General features: G+C 50.4%; 2 protein-coding genes and 1 long non-coding RNA gene across 7 annotated transcripts in view; 2 read left to right on the top strand and 1 right to left on the bottom strand.

Moving 5' to 3' along the window:
- SYTL2 (synaptotagmin like 2) overlaps window positions 1-5635 on the top strand; it is a 54881-nt gene extending 49246 nt beyond the window's left edge. For all 5 annotated transcript variants that reach the window (XM_061458014.1, XM_061458012.1, XM_061458013.1 and 2 more), the window contains 5 exons: window positions 196-366; window positions 1512-1590; window positions 2404-2503; window positions 3212-3417; window positions 4499-5635. In XM_061458014.1, coding sequence (XP_061313998.1) covers window positions 196-366; window positions 1512-1590; window positions 2404-2503; window positions 3212-3417; window positions 4499-4644 — 702 coding nt within the window. In that variant the 3' untranslated portion in view covers window positions 4645-5635. The remainder of the gene's footprint in view (window positions 1-195; window positions 367-1511; window positions 1591-2403; window positions 2504-3211; window positions 3418-4498) is intronic.
- LOC133271670 (uncharacterized) lies at window positions 316-6109 on the bottom strand. The gene is made up of 3 exons (XR_009744215.1): window positions 5865-6109; window positions 3001-3124; window positions 316-1532 (listed from the first exon to the last, which is right to left on the bottom strand). It is a non-coding gene; the product is annotated as an uncharacterized LOC133271670 (long non-coding RNA).
- Window positions 6110-7970: 1861 nt separating this feature from the next.
- CCDC89 (coiled-coil domain containing 89) lies at window positions 7971-10779 on the top strand. The gene is made up of 2 exons (XM_061458034.1): window positions 7971-8159; window positions 9294-10779. The coding sequence occupies exon 2, from the start codon at window positions 9301-9303 to the stop codon at window positions 10363-10365; it is 1065 nt and encodes a 354-aa protein (XP_061314018.1). The 5' UTR covers window positions 7971-8159; window positions 9294-9300; the 3' UTR covers window positions 10366-10779.
- Window positions 10780-16025: the final 5246 nt, after the last annotated feature.

Below are 16025 nucleotides of genomic sequence, written 5' to 3'. Positions count from 1 at the left end.
TGGATGAGCTTTAAGGTCCCTTCCAGCACAAACCATTCTGTGATCCTATGAAATAAAAAGTAAAACATGAAGAGAGTTTTGTTTTGAAAGGAAGCAGTGAGCAGCTATGGGTGTATAAACCCAGCCACATTTCAGACATAGCACTGGTAAAAATCCGGCTGTTTTTTTTCCCCCTTCATTTCTTCCTCCTGGCAGTATAAAATTGAGAAGGATCTCCTAAAATACCAAAGCCTCAATATCTCTGTGTGGCACAATGACACCTTTGGGAGGAATAGTTTCCTTGGAGAAGTGGAGCTGGATTTAGGAACATGGGACTGGAATGAGAAATCCAACAAGCAGATCAACTGGTTTCCACTCAAGCCAAGGGTAGGTCACTATGGGTGGGTCAGTTCTGTATTTTCCACTGTGTAAGTGCAAAACCCCGAGTCTTTATTTACTTATGTCTGGTCTTGTGTGTTCTGTGGGTTTGGTGTCGGTTATAATCATAAATGCCTCTTTTCTGGTAGATGGAACATCCAGTTCTGAGGTTTCTGTTAGTCTAGTAAGTAGCTAGTTATTATTATAGTAGGGATAGCTTTCTCATAGTGTAAGGAGTAGGAATTTCAAGTTGTTTTTCACTTACATCATGTTGCTGCAGCAGATACCTGAAGGCATTTTCCCCCCAAATACGAAGCAAACCTCCTCAGAACACGGGGCAAGTGCAGCAGCATTTTAATGTTAGATGTAAGGATGACTTCTATGTTTGTGTGTGTCTTGTTTGCTAATGGGTTTCACCCAAGATCTAAGCTTTCATGTAAGCCATTGCCAGACGTTCTGCTTTCTTTTGTTGTTGTTTTTCTCCTTTTTTATTTCTTCTTCTCTTCCTTGTATTTATTTCATGAATTCATTCCAAAATCAGATCAATCCAAAGTTGAATAATTTACAGAACAAACCAGGAATGTCGTGGTGGTCCTTAGCACTAGTTGAATTCAACTGATTTTAAAACTGCTCTGGGTAGGTAAATGTTAACAGGGATCCTGTTCCATCCTCACATAATCCATGACTATGAAGAAATGACACATTCTTGTGCCTTTTTGCAAGCTAACTCTTGCTAAGGCTGCGTTTCAGATTGTATTAAATGAGGCAATACATTCCTATAGGAATGACTTTAGAAAAGTCCATTTTCTGTTGCACAAACAGTAAGTTTCCTGATTGAAAGAGCAGACGTTCTGGTTTTAAATAAGGGCACATCAGTGGAAATGCTGCATCCTCAAAGCCTTCTGGCCTCTCCTGGGTCGTGTTTTCTGCTTTAGTGAAAGAGTTGTGTGTCATCTGAGTCACTGCAAGTGGCTGAACATGCCCTAAAATCTCTCATGTCCTGTAAACTGAGGGAAGACTAATGGGTATGGAACAAGAAAAAAACTTGCCTCCTGTAGAAGTCAGGCTTGTTCCGGTGGAAAACTTTACAGAGCAAACTCTTTGTGAAGTGCAAGCTTTGACATTTGTGGGGTTTTCTTCTTCTTAAATTTCAGACTTCAACAATGACTCTTCAACTAGAAAACAGAGGGGAGATGAAACTGGCCCTTCTGTATGTCCCACACCCTGCTGGAGGTATGCTTTGCTTCTTGCTTTGGGTTTGTTAAGCCTTTGGGGGTTTAGTTGTTTCTACTCAGCCATTTCAGACACCTTGTTTTAATATAAAGTAGAATTATTCCTTCTACAGCCACCTTGCTCACAAATTCAGTTTAGGATCCAAAGATCATTTTAGGATCTTTTTGTTGGTTTTAATGTTACTACAGAAGAAATGACTTCAGTGCTGTAATCTTTGATTTGTAACATAGTCTGTATATGTAATAAATTCCGTTATCTCACTAATAATTTTAGAGATTATAAATCACCAGGCAGGTGCTGTGATTTGCTACATAAACAATGACAACACACTGAATTCAAGCGATACTAGAAGTAGAAAATACCAGTAAGTATTCAGAATGCAGCATTCTATGCTCTGTTTGGTTTAATCTTGTCTGGCAACTGATAACTGCTGATCTGACAGTGAGGTGAGGTCTTTAATCCAGCCGGTCGGTCAATAAGAATACAGTCACAGCACAAAAGAGCTTATTTGAAAGTCCAAGCATCAATAAATGTTAACATCACATAGGCTGTGACATCCTTACCTAGGAAGCTTTGAGGAGGAGACTCATACTATGTATTTAGTTGTAAGAGAATAGAAGTGGGAATACAGACATCATGTGGTCTTGCTGTATTTTGATGGGATGAAGATTGCAGCTTCTGAGGTTGGTTGAATTAAGGTATAATGAGAGTCTAGGCCAAATATCCCCTCTACAAATGGACAGGAACTGCTGCATCATGGAAATTACCTTTAAAAGGGATCTGCAAGGCTTCATTAATGTTTTACCTTTGCAGGGAAAAAGACTGTACCTACTGGTGAGGTCCACATCTGGGTCAAAGAATGCCATGACCTTCCTCTTCTGAGAGGCAATAGGCTCAACTCTTTTATTAAGTGGTAAGAACCGGGGTCAAAGTCATCAAACGTGATGGCCTACTAATGCTACTGTTATGTTTTCTAATCTTATCTTCATGTTTCTACATTCAAATGAAAAACCACCTAATTACTTTCTGATTCTCCTTGATTGTAATGCAAATTGTCCTGCAGGGTTTACAACTTGAACCGATTAGAACAGACTGGGAAAGCTTCCTGTGTAATCTGCTCTTCCATTCTGCTGCTCAGTTACTCGGTAGGGGGAAGGGTTCCTCACAACTATGCCTGGTTTTATTTGCATTTAAGTAAGGTGTGTTTGTGCAGGAGCCTGGTTCAGTTTAGCAAATCTAGGGAGGAGACAGAAGTGAGAAGCATTGTGGTATTTCTTCCTCTTTCCTTTCCATGTACAGACTGAAAATGTGAAGAGACAAGAATAACGAGATGGGTGGGAAATCCCCATCAGGGACAAAAGGTTTCAGTGTCATTCGTGATAAATAAAATCACTTCTGCCTCTTCCTCACCTGACCTCCTCTTCCCTTCCATCTGCTGAAGCACAGGGGTGGATACATGCTGCCAGTATTTCTTGGACTGAGAATATGACCTTTGACTTCATCTCCACAATGCTAAAGCATCTTCAGTCATGTCCTAACATGCAAAGGGCACTGTTAATCAGTAGGTTTTGTCTGTGTTTGATGTTTAAGTGCAAACTGACAATGCTTTTTCTTCCTGAAGTACCATTCTGCCAGACACCAGCCGAAAAAGCCGCCAGAAAACAAGAACAGTGGCAAAAACTACAAACCCCATATTCAACCACACCATGGTCTATGATGGCTTTAGACCAGAAGATTTGAAAGAAGCCTGTGTAGAACTCACAGTCTGGGACCACAACAAACTGGCCAACCACTTTCTGGGAGGTCTCAGAATAGGCCTTGGAACAGGTACTGGACAACTAATACATTAAACCTTAATGTACAAAATGCAGGCTCTCCTTTTTCCCTTCTTCCTTTCCATTTCTTCTCTTTTTGCAAAGATCACCCAACAGCCTTTCAGTTAGTTATTTACTGAAGAGTTTCATTCAGTGTCATGTCCGGCTGAACCCAGGACAAGTAACTTTCCTATTTTGAGCACAGATCTTGAAATGTAAATCTCAGTAGTGTTATGAGGGTTAGGATGACTGACAAATGAGGAGAAATACTGGAAATAAGCCTTTGCCTGGCCATACATTATATCTGGTATTGTTTGAAGCACAAGAACATGCATCCAAAATACTGATAACGTCTTACAGACTCATGCAAAAACTAAGTATGAGGTGTAAGGAATGTATTGGGTGGAGATAAAAGGATAGATCAGGAATGTGTGATAAGATTTGAAGACACTGGAGAGGAAAACTTAGAAATGCAAACAAGTTTTCAGCATGAGGGCAATATAAAATGTGTAGACAGAACTGTGTGTTTTCCCTGTCATTGTATTTGTCCCTTTCATTGTCTGAGGGGAGGATGTGTTTGGAGTCTTTCCAAGCAAAGACAAGAAAAAAATTTCCCAAGTTACCATGGTTCACCAGAATAACCTAAAATACAAATTGGGATAGTAAATCTCAATTTGAATTCTAGAGTTTCCAGCATTGTACAAAATAAGTGTCCTGTTTTATTCTTAAACCCTCGCAGATATTCATAGAATCACAGAATGGTTTGGGTTCAAATGGACCTTAAAGACCACCTAGTTCCAGCACCTCTGCCATGAGCAAGGACACCTTCCACTAGACCAGATTGTTCCAAGCTCCTACATCTTATGACAAAAAGGCTAAGGATAACATGAAAGATGACCAAGTTTCTGTGTGAAACTCTTACTAAATGTGTTTGATAGAACTGTACAATTCCATAAATGTAGAACTGGTTCTTCAAAATACTGGGTCAGCCACCTGAGAAGGTGGAACCGTTTTAGAAGACAGACAAACATGATTGCCTGCTTCTAACTCTGCAACACGTTAAGTAATGTTCCTCTTAACTGACATTTTTCCAGGCAGAAGCTATGGGACTACAGTAGACTGGATGGATTCTACTTCAGCAGAAACTGCCCTCTGGGAGAAGATGATGAACTCTCCAAACACTTGGATAGAAGACACGCTACCTCTCAGGATGCTAATGGTTGCAAAGTTGACAAAATAAGGTGGCTTTTTAATTGCTACTGTCCAAAAGAAACCTTGGCAATAAAATTAAAGGTGTAGGGGTGAAACTTGGAAGAGGAACACAGTAGTTCTTTGACAGTCTTTGCTCAGCTGCTCTTCTGGTTTTGTGCTGTCAAATGTCACTTCATGTTTCAAATTAAATATCTGCCTGAAGATTAGTATGTAAATTTTTAAGGGATGCTTTCACTTCTTATTCACTGAAAAGGACTTAAAGAAGGTGGCACTTAAAGAATTCAGTGGTAGAGGTAGCTATGCTGCCCGGATGCTTGTGTTGCCGAACAGAAGTGATCCCTTAAATAATCTAAATTACCAGCAAAACCCCTGAGTCAGCTCTTTCTCTACACCCCAGGATTGTTCATGAGGTGTTCTTAATAAGACAGCAACAAGTTGCATTTTGTTCATACTCATAGGGTGTGTTGTATCCTCATCATGCCATGCTAGGTCCTTTAGTTGCAGTTGTACGTTTCTAGGATATGAAAGTCACTTCTACAGTGAAAGCAGCATGAAGAACACCAACAGTGTCCTATCTGGCAAGGTGCAGAGGACTCTTAGTTCCAATGTACCATAAAAATCAGGGTTATACAACTTTGCTTGTATGTGGCTTGTTTTGCTCATGTACAATCCTCACTTTTAAATGCTGGAGGCACAGAGGCAAAACTTTTTTTATTTGGATACTACTCTAAAGGATCTAAACCTGCCAATTTTAGCGATGACCAGTGTGTTGGGTATTTATTCTGTAAGGAATACTCGGCTGTATCTATAGCCATGAGCTTGGTGTTTGGCTATAATTTATCTGTGCTTCAGCGCCACCGTTAGGAGAACACTGGGGTTCTGGTGGCCCTGGTTTAGGGAGCTTTGCAGTACCGGGAGTAGGACTGGGACCTGCAGAAATGCGTGCTATTAGAGTAATATAAATGCATAAAATACCTAATGTATTACTTTTTTAATAAAAGAAGCCTATTAAAGCTAAACAGGAATTTAGTGTTTATTAAACCCCAGTGCTTTATGTTAGTAACTCAGCATGTGATGTAATAAACTGCAGATAGAACATGTTTCTGCAAATAAATGCACATTTATGTGCTCCAGCTGTGTCTACAAGTTGGTGAGATCCTGCACTTCAGTTGGAGGGGAAAGGAAATTGAAATGCTACTTGGTATTTATTATATACTAGGAATAGAGAAAAGAGAAGGTGCCATTCACCCTGCCAGGGAGCCCACTGCCTCTCCCATCAGCCAGGTTTACAAATGCCATTAAGTAGTTGTCAGTCCTGATATCTCACTGCTTCGGGCATTTGGGATGAGATTGGTGGCTGTGACACTAAGCCAGATAGAAACAAAACCTTAACCTGGTGTGGCTAAGAGAGCAGGGTGCATGCAACACTTCAGAGCAATGGATTTGCACTTCAGTGGTACACCAGCTACTCTGTTTCTGTATTTGGAAAGAGCCGCTCCTGAAAGGGTGGTGGTTCTGGAAAAGCAGAGAGGCACCAGTTCATTTGCATTCACTGCCTATATGAATTCATTTTCACATGAAAACATAGCTTGCTGTTAACATGACCTACAATTTCACAGGATTAGTTTGTCATTGTCATCGTTGTTGTTGTGCTTCCTGTGAAGCTCAACTATTTTGCTACATTAAAATAGCTTTGGGACTTCAGTTGTAGGGCCAGGTCTTGAGGTTCTACATTTGGATGGATGCTGGAGAGGGACTCTTCACCAGGGACTGTAGCGACAGGACAAGGGGTGATGGGTTTAAACTGAAACAGAGGAAGTTCAGGTTAGATATAAGGAAGTTCTTCACTGTGAGAGTGGTGAGGCACTGGCACAGGGTGCCCAGAGAAGTGGTAAATGCTCCATCCCTGACAGTGTTCAAGGCCAGGCTGGATGGGGCTTGGAGCAACCTGCTCTAGTGGAAGGTGTCCCTGCCCATGAGAGAGGATTGGAACCGGATGAGCTTTAAGGTCCCTTTCAACCCAAACCAGTCTGTGATTCGATGATGATTTTCAGCAGAGCTTTAGCAGCTGTGCTTATCTTTTCACCATTTTACTATTGTCATACACAAAAGTCACAGCTGTTCACCTGGTGAGGTGAAGAGAAAATTACAAACCAAACTGCTTTATCAGCGCAAAAGGTGCTTTGCTGATGCTATGCATGCTGTAGCATTTAATTATAGAGTAGAAACATTACAATCTTGCCTCCTGCTAAAGGATATTATCTTGATTTATTAAAAGGTGCTTGGAAGTAATGGCTGCATCTAATAAGGTAACCCAGCAGGAATTCTGTGTTAAGCATCTAACTGAAGACTTGCACAATTTACTGTTTAAAAGCTATTACTGGTGGGTTTTGACATTTCCCTGATCGTGGCTCACATGCTAACACAGCTTTCCACCAAACCCATAGTCATTCTGAACTACAGTGGTATGTTCCACACTGATAATGTGCTGACAGGGAAATGCGTGTTTACAAAGTTGATTAGGCCAGAAAGTTTCAAGAAACCAGCTTCTTAAAACCAGAACAGCTATGCAGGTGAAAGGTTTTACTCACCTATAACAGAAGCTTTAAAGGTATGTAGTTACTTACTCAAGGGCAGTTTGATAAGTTAATAACTATGTTTTGATTCTTTATTCCAGTTCACCTTTATGACAAAGCAGCTGTACACCTAGAATGTCTTTACATTCATTCTTGTCTGGAGAAACACATACTACACCACCCCCCCCCCCCACCTTTTTCCTTTTGGGTTTGGTGTGTTTTGTTATTTCTTCCCTTCTTCACTTTATAAGCTCATCTTTGCCTCAGCCTGGAATGGTTTTTGTTTGGTTTCGGTACACATATACATATATGCCTATACATGTGTATATGTTCTAAATTACACCAGCTCCCTATAGACCAGTCATCAAAGTCCCAGCTCTCCTGTTACACTCTGTGTTTCCAGAAACAACCCTCTCCTGCAAGCAAGCCCACAAACCTGCTTTGATTTTACCCATTTTGAAGGATCTGGTTCTACAGCCTCCTTGTCTTCTTTGCTTCATATCCCCTACCCACATCACTCAGTCCTCTGCTTTGTATCCTCTTCCCGTGGAGTCAGCAACACCTGCACTGACTTTTTCCTTCCAGCTGTTTTCCTCTCCCATCCCATCAGCCAGGCTTTTCATTCACTGCTCAATAAAGCCGCAGGTTGTTCAGGGTGAGGGCTGTGTTGTTACTTACCATGGAGCCTGTGACTTTGAGCTCCTCTGGCATGCACAGGGCACAAGCTGGAGAGCTCTTCAGACGTGTGGAAATCCTCTTCCCTTTACCAAATCTGTGCACTTTCGAGAGCGTTTGCAGTGTTTGTTTTGCTAAGAAACTCCCAGCTCTTTCAGCCACTGGCCCAGCTCCAGGCAGCCAGGACAAAGGCACGAGCTCCATGGTGACCGGATTCCACCTCTGATCTCCAAGGAGACAGAAACCCCCCTGCAGTAGTGACAACAAACCAGCTGGGGAAAGAAAACACCGGGTAAGAAAATGTTTATCTCCTCTCAAAAGCTGCTCTGCATTGTGCTTCAACTGGATGGCCTAAACCTTTTAGTCCCTGCCCCTTTCCTCTGTTACTTCCAAATGTTTTGGCAAGACCCAAGGTAGCAACAGGAATAGGGAAGTGCAGGATGGTGGAGATGGATGTTGTGTCCACACTAATGGTCACCACAGCTCTGAAGCTGTCTGTGCTCCACAGCATTAACTCAGTTTTGCTGTACAATACTTTTCCTCCTTTTTTAAGCTGTCTCTTTCCTTCGTCCTCCCCTTACCTCCAGTCAAAGCCCAGAATTCACAAAGCCTGGTTCTTGGCATACTGTGTCACATGCCATGTGGTTTAAGGTCTGCATATGAATGAAAAACTTGGTTTGAGTTTAGTTTTAGACTAACATTTTGTATCTCTGGATACATTGCCATACAACCAGGCACCAGTAATGACTTTGGTGCTAATGTAATATAAATATTTCCCTTATTATGACATGAGGAGCCAGACTCCAAAAATGACATGCCTAAAATAATCCAGCAAATGCATGTCAAAACTCAAAGGATGAACCATTTCTCCAGGCACAAAGACTTTGTACCACAGGGTATCAGGGAATTATCAGCATCCTACAGATCTTCTATTTCATTCATAAATCTCTAAGTATGGGATAAGGTTACTCAGTTATTTTCAATGAGTGATACACCATTAAAATCTTACAAATCAATATGAAGCTCAATGTAACCCTTCATATTTTACTCACGTTTATAACACCAGATCTGTAGGAGAATTTAAAAGCAGAGGAAAAGGATTGCTTAAGGAATTATTTACAGCTTTATCACTTTTACAAGCTTTTTACCTGAAAATAATAGTAGTTCTTGTAGTTACAACACCACCACTTTGAGAAGGAATAATTAGCAAAGCTAATACATGCCTCTGTCAAAAGCCTCTCTCCAGGTTTCTTGTCAGCCCTTTTAGGCACTGGGAGCTGCTCTAAAGTCTCCCCAGAGCCTTCTCCAGGCTGAATCAACCTGTCTCGATAGCAGAGGTGCTCCAGCCCTCTGGTCATCTTTGTGGCCTCCTCTGAACTCACTCCAATAGACTCATCTTTTTTCTTCTCATCTCTGTGTGAAACAGGGGCTCCATGGCTCAGAATGGGGGAGAAGCATCAATGGCCAACTCCGCAAGTGATTCAAAGATGAGAAAAGTCATTGAAGATCTGACAAAGGGCCTGAAAGAACTCTGTAGGAGCCCCGAAGATGAGAAGAGCGAGAAGGCGTTGCTACAATCACACCTAGAACAGCATCACCTCATCTGTATGTTGAAGAAAAAAGCAGAGGATGCATGCAAACAATGCAAAGTCCTGAAGCAACAAAACGTGGAGCTGGAGAAACTGAGGAGAGAGGATGCTGCAAAGATGAAAGCCCAGACCCAGCAGATTCAGTGTTTGGAGTGGCGCTTCAAGGATCTGGCTGACAACCATGAAAAAATGATCCAGCTCAAGGACGAACACCGGGAACGGAACATGCAGCTGCAGGAGGAGAACAAGCGCCTGCGGCAGGAGAATCAAGTGCTCTTTGGTCAAGCTATGAAGGAGAAGGAAGCTGAAGTGCTCCAGCTTGCTGCCCAGGCCAGGAAGCTCTCAGAGCAGTTAGACTCCTTACAGGAGAAATGCGCTTATGAGACCTGCAGAGCGCAGGAGCGGGAAGAGGAGCTGCTGGAAGCTAAGAGCCAGCAAGCCAGTGCCTACGCCTGGGAGGTTGATTCCTTAAAGCACCAGCTGCAAGGCCTACAGGAGCAGCACCAACAAACCCTGGCGAAGGCAGAGCACGTGGAAAGCCAGCAGAAAGCCCAGGACAGCGAGTTGCGAGCCAGGCTGCAGAGGGCCAATGAGGAGAAAAAGCAGCTCGTGAACCTGGCCACGGAGAGAGGCAAAGCTCTGCAGGACAAGCAACAGGAAATTCAGCAGCTGTGGAAGAAGCTGGAGACGGCAGAGAAAGCCAAGCGGAAAGCAGGGAAGCGTGTGGTGAAAGAGGCAGCAGCAGCGGACAATGAGCTGAAGGTGCAGGAGCTGCAGCGAGAGCTGGAAAGCAGCAAGCAGGCCTACAATGAACTCGTGCTGCACTTCAATGCCTACAGGAAGCACAGTGAGGATTTACTGGCGAAAGAGAAAGCGCTGAATGTCAAACTCCGTCATTTCGTTGCGTAACTACAGCTTTCTCAGTGCCTCTCATGGCACACCACTGCACGCTGTTCCCTTCCACGAGATCATCTGCTTCCTCTGTAATACACTTGCTGGCTTAAAGCAGCCTACAAAGAGTTCTGTAGCCTGTTTCTTTGTTATGCGTTTATAGAAGTAAGAGCCGTTAAATCTGAACGGGGATGGTTGAACCAGTCAAACCTGAGACATGAGATTAGGGTGGAAAATGTAAAGTACGAGTTTGATATATTTGGTCCTAACCTCTGCTCTATCATAATTTTCACTTTTTACAGTTAAAAGCACATTATTTTCCAAGATGGACAAAAGCTCAGCCCCTTTTGACCCTTTTGTATTTGATTCTTCCTTGAAGTTCAACAGAGGCTGGGCATGTAACAGGTAACACTGAGGCTCCAAGGAAGAAATCCCACTTAGCAGCATCTATGTATTAAAATTAAGAGGATGTGGACATGCTTGAGCAAGTCCAGAGGCCATGGAGATGCTGAGGGCTGGAGCAGCTCTGCTCTGGAGCCAGGCTGAGAGAGCTGGGCTGGTTCAGCATGGAGAAGGCTCCTTAAGGGGGAGATCTTAGAGCAGCTCCAGTGCCTAAAGGGGTTACAGGAAACCTGGAGAGGCCATAGGGACAGGACAAGGGGAATGTCTTTAACCTGCCAGAGGGGAGACTGAGATGATCTCTTAGGCAGAAGCTCTTCCCTGTGAGGGTGCTGAGGTGCTGGCACAGGGTGCCCAGAGAAGCTGTGGCTGCCCCATCCCTGGCAGTGTCCAAGGCCAGGTTGGACAGGGCTTGGAGCAAGCTGCTCTAGTGGAAGGTGTCCCTGCCCATGGCAGGGGCGTGGAACTGGATGAGCTTTAAGGTGCCTTTAAACAAAAACCATTCTGTGATTCTATACATGGTCATGATTCAGGAACTGAACCAAGCTGCACCAGGGGAAGTTTAAACTGGATATTAAGAACAATTCCTTCCCTAAAGGGTGCTCAGGCATTGGAACAGGCTGCCCAGGGCAGTGCTGGCGTCACCGTCCCTGGAAGTGTTCAAAAACTGTGTAGGCAAGGCCTTTGGTGACATGGTTTAGCTGTGGCCTTGGCAGTGCTGGGGAATGGTTGGCCTTGATCTTAAAGGCCTTTTCCAACCTGATTGATTCTACAATCTCCTGACAAAACAGGCCCAGCTCCTGCAATCTCTCCTCATAAGCCTGGGACTGTCGTTGGCTGCTCTGTTTTCCCCAGCAGACATGCACCGGGGAGTGCCCGTTTCCCTCCCCTGAATACGAGAGTGCCTAAACCCTAAACATGAGCAGGGGCCAGCCTCTTGCTGTGACAGCCCCAACCCACCACAGCCCCACGGGCCACCCCCGTCCTGCCCTTGCTGGGGGCTGTGGGTGACAGAGCCGCCACATCCACTCACACAGGGGCTCCCATTGCACAGGGGGTCCCATTGCACAGAACCTCCTCTCACACCGGGGCTCCTTTCACACCGGGGCTCCCATTGCACAGGGGCTCCTCTCACACTGCGGCTTCCATTGCAGGGGGGCTTCTCTCACACTGGCGCTCCTCTCACACTGGGGCTCCCCTCGCACTGGGGCTCCCCGCACACTGGGGCTCCCCTCGCACTGGGGCTCCTCTCGCACAGGGGCTCTCCTCACACAGGGGCTCCTCTCACACTGGGGCTCCCCTCGCACTGGGGCTCCCCTCACACAGGGGCTCCTCTCGCACCGGGGCTCCTCCTCACACAGGGGCTCCCCTCGCACTGGGGCTCCTCTCCCACACGGGCTCCCCTCGCACTGGGGCTCTCCTCACACAGGGGCTCCCCTCGCACTGGGGCTCCTCTCCCACACGGGCTCCCCTCGCACTGGGGCTCCTCTCGCACTGGGGCTCCTCTCACACAGGGGCTCCCCTCACACTGGGGCTCCTCTCACACACGGGCTCCCCTCGCACTGGGGCTCCCCTCGCACTGGGTCTCCTCTCACACAGGGGCTCTCCTCACACAGGGGTTCCCCTCGCACTGGGGCTCCTCTCACACCCGGGCTCCCCTCACACAGGGGCTCCTCTCACACAGGGGCTCCTCTCACACTGGTGCTCCTCTCACACTGGTGCTCCTCTCACACAGGGGCTCCCCTCGCACTGGGGCTCCCGTTGCACCGGGGCTTCTCCTCACACAGGGACTCCCCTCGCACTGGGGCTCCCCTCGCACTGGGGCTCCTCTCGCACTGGGGCTCCCCTCACACTGGGGCTCCTCTCACACACGGGCTCCCCTCGCACTGGGGCTCCCCTCGCACTGGGTCTCCTCTCACACAGGGGCTCTCCTCACACAGGGGCTCCTCTCACACTGGGGCTCCCCTCACACAGAGGCTCCTCTCACACAGGGGCTCCTCTCACACTGGTGCTCCTCTCACACTGGTGCTCCTCTCACACTGGTGCTCCTCTCACACAGGGGCTCCCCTCGCACTGGGGCTCCCGTTGCACCGGGGCTTCTCCTCACACAGGGACTCCCCTCGCACTGGGGCTCCCCTCGCACTGGGGCTCCTCTCACACACGGGCTCTCCTCACACAGGGGCTCCTCTCACACTGGGGCTCCCCTCGCACTGGGGCTCCTCTCACACCCGGGCTCCTCTCGCACCGGGGCTCCTCCTCACACAGGGGCTCCCCTCGCACTGGGGCTCCTCTCCCACACGGGCTCCCCTCGCACTGGGGCTCTCCTCACACAGGGGCTCCCCTCGCACTGGGGCTCCTCTCCCACACGGGCTCCCCTCGCACTGGGGCTCCCCTCGCACTGGGTCTCCTCTCACACAGGGGCTCTCCTCACACAGGGGCTCCCCTCGCACTGGGGCTCCTCTCACACTGGGGCTCCCCTCACACAGGGGCTCCTCTCACACAGGGGCTCCTCTCACACTGGTGCTCCTCTCACACTGGTGCTCCTCTCACACTGGTGCTCCTCTCACACAGGGGCTCCCCTCGCACTGGGGCTCCCGTTGCACCGGGGCTTCTCCTCACACAGGGGCTCCTCTCACACTGGGGCTCCCCTCGCACTGGGGCTCCTCTCACACCCGGGCTCCTCTCGCACCGGGGCTCCTCCTCACACAGGGGCTCCCCTCGCACTGGGGCTCCTCTCCCACACGGGCTCCCCTCGCACTGGGGCTCTCCTCACACAGGGGCTCCCCTCGCACTGGGGCTCCTCTCCCACACGGGCTCCCCTCGCACTGGGGCTCCTCTCGCACTGGGGCTCCTCTCACACAGGGGCTCCCCTCACACTGGGGCTCCTCTCACACACGGGCTCCCCTCGCACTGGGGCTCCCCTCGCACTGGGTCTCCTCTCACACAGGGGCTCTCCTCACACAGGGGCTCCCCTCGCACTGGGGCTCCTCTCACACTGGGGCTCCCCTCACACAGGGGCTCCTCTCACACTGGTGCTCCTCTCACACTGGTGCTCCTCTCACACAGGGGCTCCCCTCGCACTGGGGCTCCCGTTGCACCGGGGCTTCTCCTCACACAGGGACTCCCCTCGCACTGGGGCTCCCCTCGCACTGGGGCTCCTCTCGCACTGGGGCTCTCCTCACACAGGGGCTCCTCTCACACCCGGGCTCCTCTCGCACCGGGGCTCCTCCTCACATAGGGGCTCCCCTCGCACTGGGGCTCCTCTCCCACACGGGCTCCCCTCGCACTGGGGCTCTCCTCGCACTGGGGCTCCTCTCCCACACGGGCTCCCCTCGCACTGGGGCTCTCCTCACACAGGGGCTCCCCTCGCACTGGGGCTCCTCTCCCACACGGGCTCCCCTCGCACTGGGGCTCCTCTCGCACTGGGGCTCCTCTCACACAGGGGCTCCCCTCACACTGGGGCTCCTCTCACACACGGGCTCCCCTCGCACTGGGGCTCCCCTCGCACTGGGTCTCCTCTCACACAGGGGCTCTCCTCACACAGGGGCTCCCCTCGCACTGGGGCTCCTCTCACACTGGGGCTCCCCTCACACAGGGGCTCCTCTCACACTGGTGCTCCTCTCACACTGGTGCTCCTCTCACACAGGGGCTCCCCTCGCACTGGGGCTCCCGTTGCACCGGGGCTTCTCCTCACAAAGGGACTCCCCTCGCACTGGGGCTCCCCTCGCACTGGGGCTCCTCTCGCACTGGGGCTCTCCTCACACAGGGGCTCCTCTCACACTGGGGCTCCCCTCGCACTGGGGCTCCTCTCACACCCGGGCTCCTCTCGCACCGGGGCTCCTCCTCACACAGGGGCTCCCCTCGCACTGGGGCTCCTCTCCCACACGGGCTCCCCTCGCACTGGGGCTCTCCTCACACAGGGGCTCCCCTCGCACTGGGGCTCCTCTCCCACACGGGCTCCCCTCGCACTGGGGCTCCTCTCGCACTGGGGCTCCTCTCACACAGGGGCTCCCCTCGCACTGGGGCTCCTCTCACACACGGGCTCCCCTCGCACTGGGGCTCCCCTCGCACTGGGTCTCCTCTCACACAGGGGCTCTCCTCACACAGGGGCTCCCCTCGCACTGGGGCTCCTCTCACACTGGGGCTCCCCTCACACAGGGGCTCCTCTCACACAGGGGCTCCTCTCACACTGGTGCTCCTCTCACACTGGTGCTCCTCTCACACTGGTGCTCCCCTCGCACTGGGGCTCCCGTTGCACCGGGGCTTCTCCTCACACAGGGACTCCCCTCGCACTGGGGCTCCCCTCGCACTGGGGCTCCTCTCACACAGGGGCTCTCCTCACACAGGGGCTCCTCTCACACTGGGGCTCCCCTCGCACTGGGGCTCCCGTCACACCCGGGCTCCTCTCGCACCGGGGCTCCTCCTCACACAGGGGCTCCCCTCGCACTGGGGCTCCTCTCCCACACGGGCTCCCCTCGCACTGGGGCTCTCCTCACACAGGGGCTCCCCTCGCACTGGGGCTCCTCTCCCACACGGGCTCCCCTCGCACTGGGGCTCTCCTCACACAGGGGCTCCCCTCGCACTGGGGCTCCTCTCCCACACGGGCTCCCCTCGCACTAGGGGCTCCTCTCGCACTGGGGCTCCTCTCACACAGGGGCTCCCCTCACACTGGGGCTCCTCTCACACACGGGCTCCCCTCGCACTGGGGCTCCCCTCGCACTGGGTCTCCTCTCACACAGGGGCTCTCCTCACACAGGGGCTCCCCTCGCACTGGGGCTCCTCTCACACTGGTGCTCCTCTCACATTGGTGCTCCTCTCACACAGGGGCTCCCCTCGCACTGGGGCTCCCGTTGCACCGGGGCTTCTCCTCACACAGGGACTCCCCTCGCACTGGGGCTCCCCTCGCACTGGGGCTCCTCTCGCACTGGGGCTCCCCTCGCGCAGGGGCTCCCCTCGCACTGGGGCTCCCCTCGCACTGGGGCTCCCGTCGCACTGGGGCTCCTCTCGCACAGGGGCTCCTCTCCACACAGGGGCTCCCCTCGCACTGGGGCTCCTCCTCACACAGGGGCTCCCCTCACACTGGGGCTCCTCTCGCACTGGGGCTCCTCCTCACACAGGGGCTCCCCTCACACTGGGGCTCTCCTCACACAGGGGCTCCTCTCGCACAGGGGCTCCTCTCCACAAAGGGGCTCCCCTCGCACTGGGGCTCCTCTCACACAGGGGCTCCCCTCGCACTGGTGCTCCCCTCGCATTGGGGCTCCCCTCACACAGGGGCTCCC

Source organism: Pezoporus flaviventris, unplaced genomic scaffold (assembly GCF_033815535.1).
Source record: "Pezoporus flaviventris isolate CSIRO_AGI_PZ_B2104156 unplaced genomic scaffold, CSIRO_AGI_Pfla_v1 ptg000025l, whole genome shotgun sequence".
Classification (NCBI taxonomy): Eukaryota; Metazoa; Chordata; class Aves; order Psittaciformes; family Psittacidae; genus Pezoporus; species Pezoporus flaviventris.
Note: the sequence above shows the minus strand (reverse complement) of the source record. Positions and strands in the feature narration are given on the sequence as shown.

Coding starts and splice junctions, on each gene's coding strand:
- CCDC89 (XM_061458034.1), top strand. CDS start 9,301: ATGGCTCAGAATGGGGGAGAAGCATCAATGGCCAACTCCGCAAGTGAT.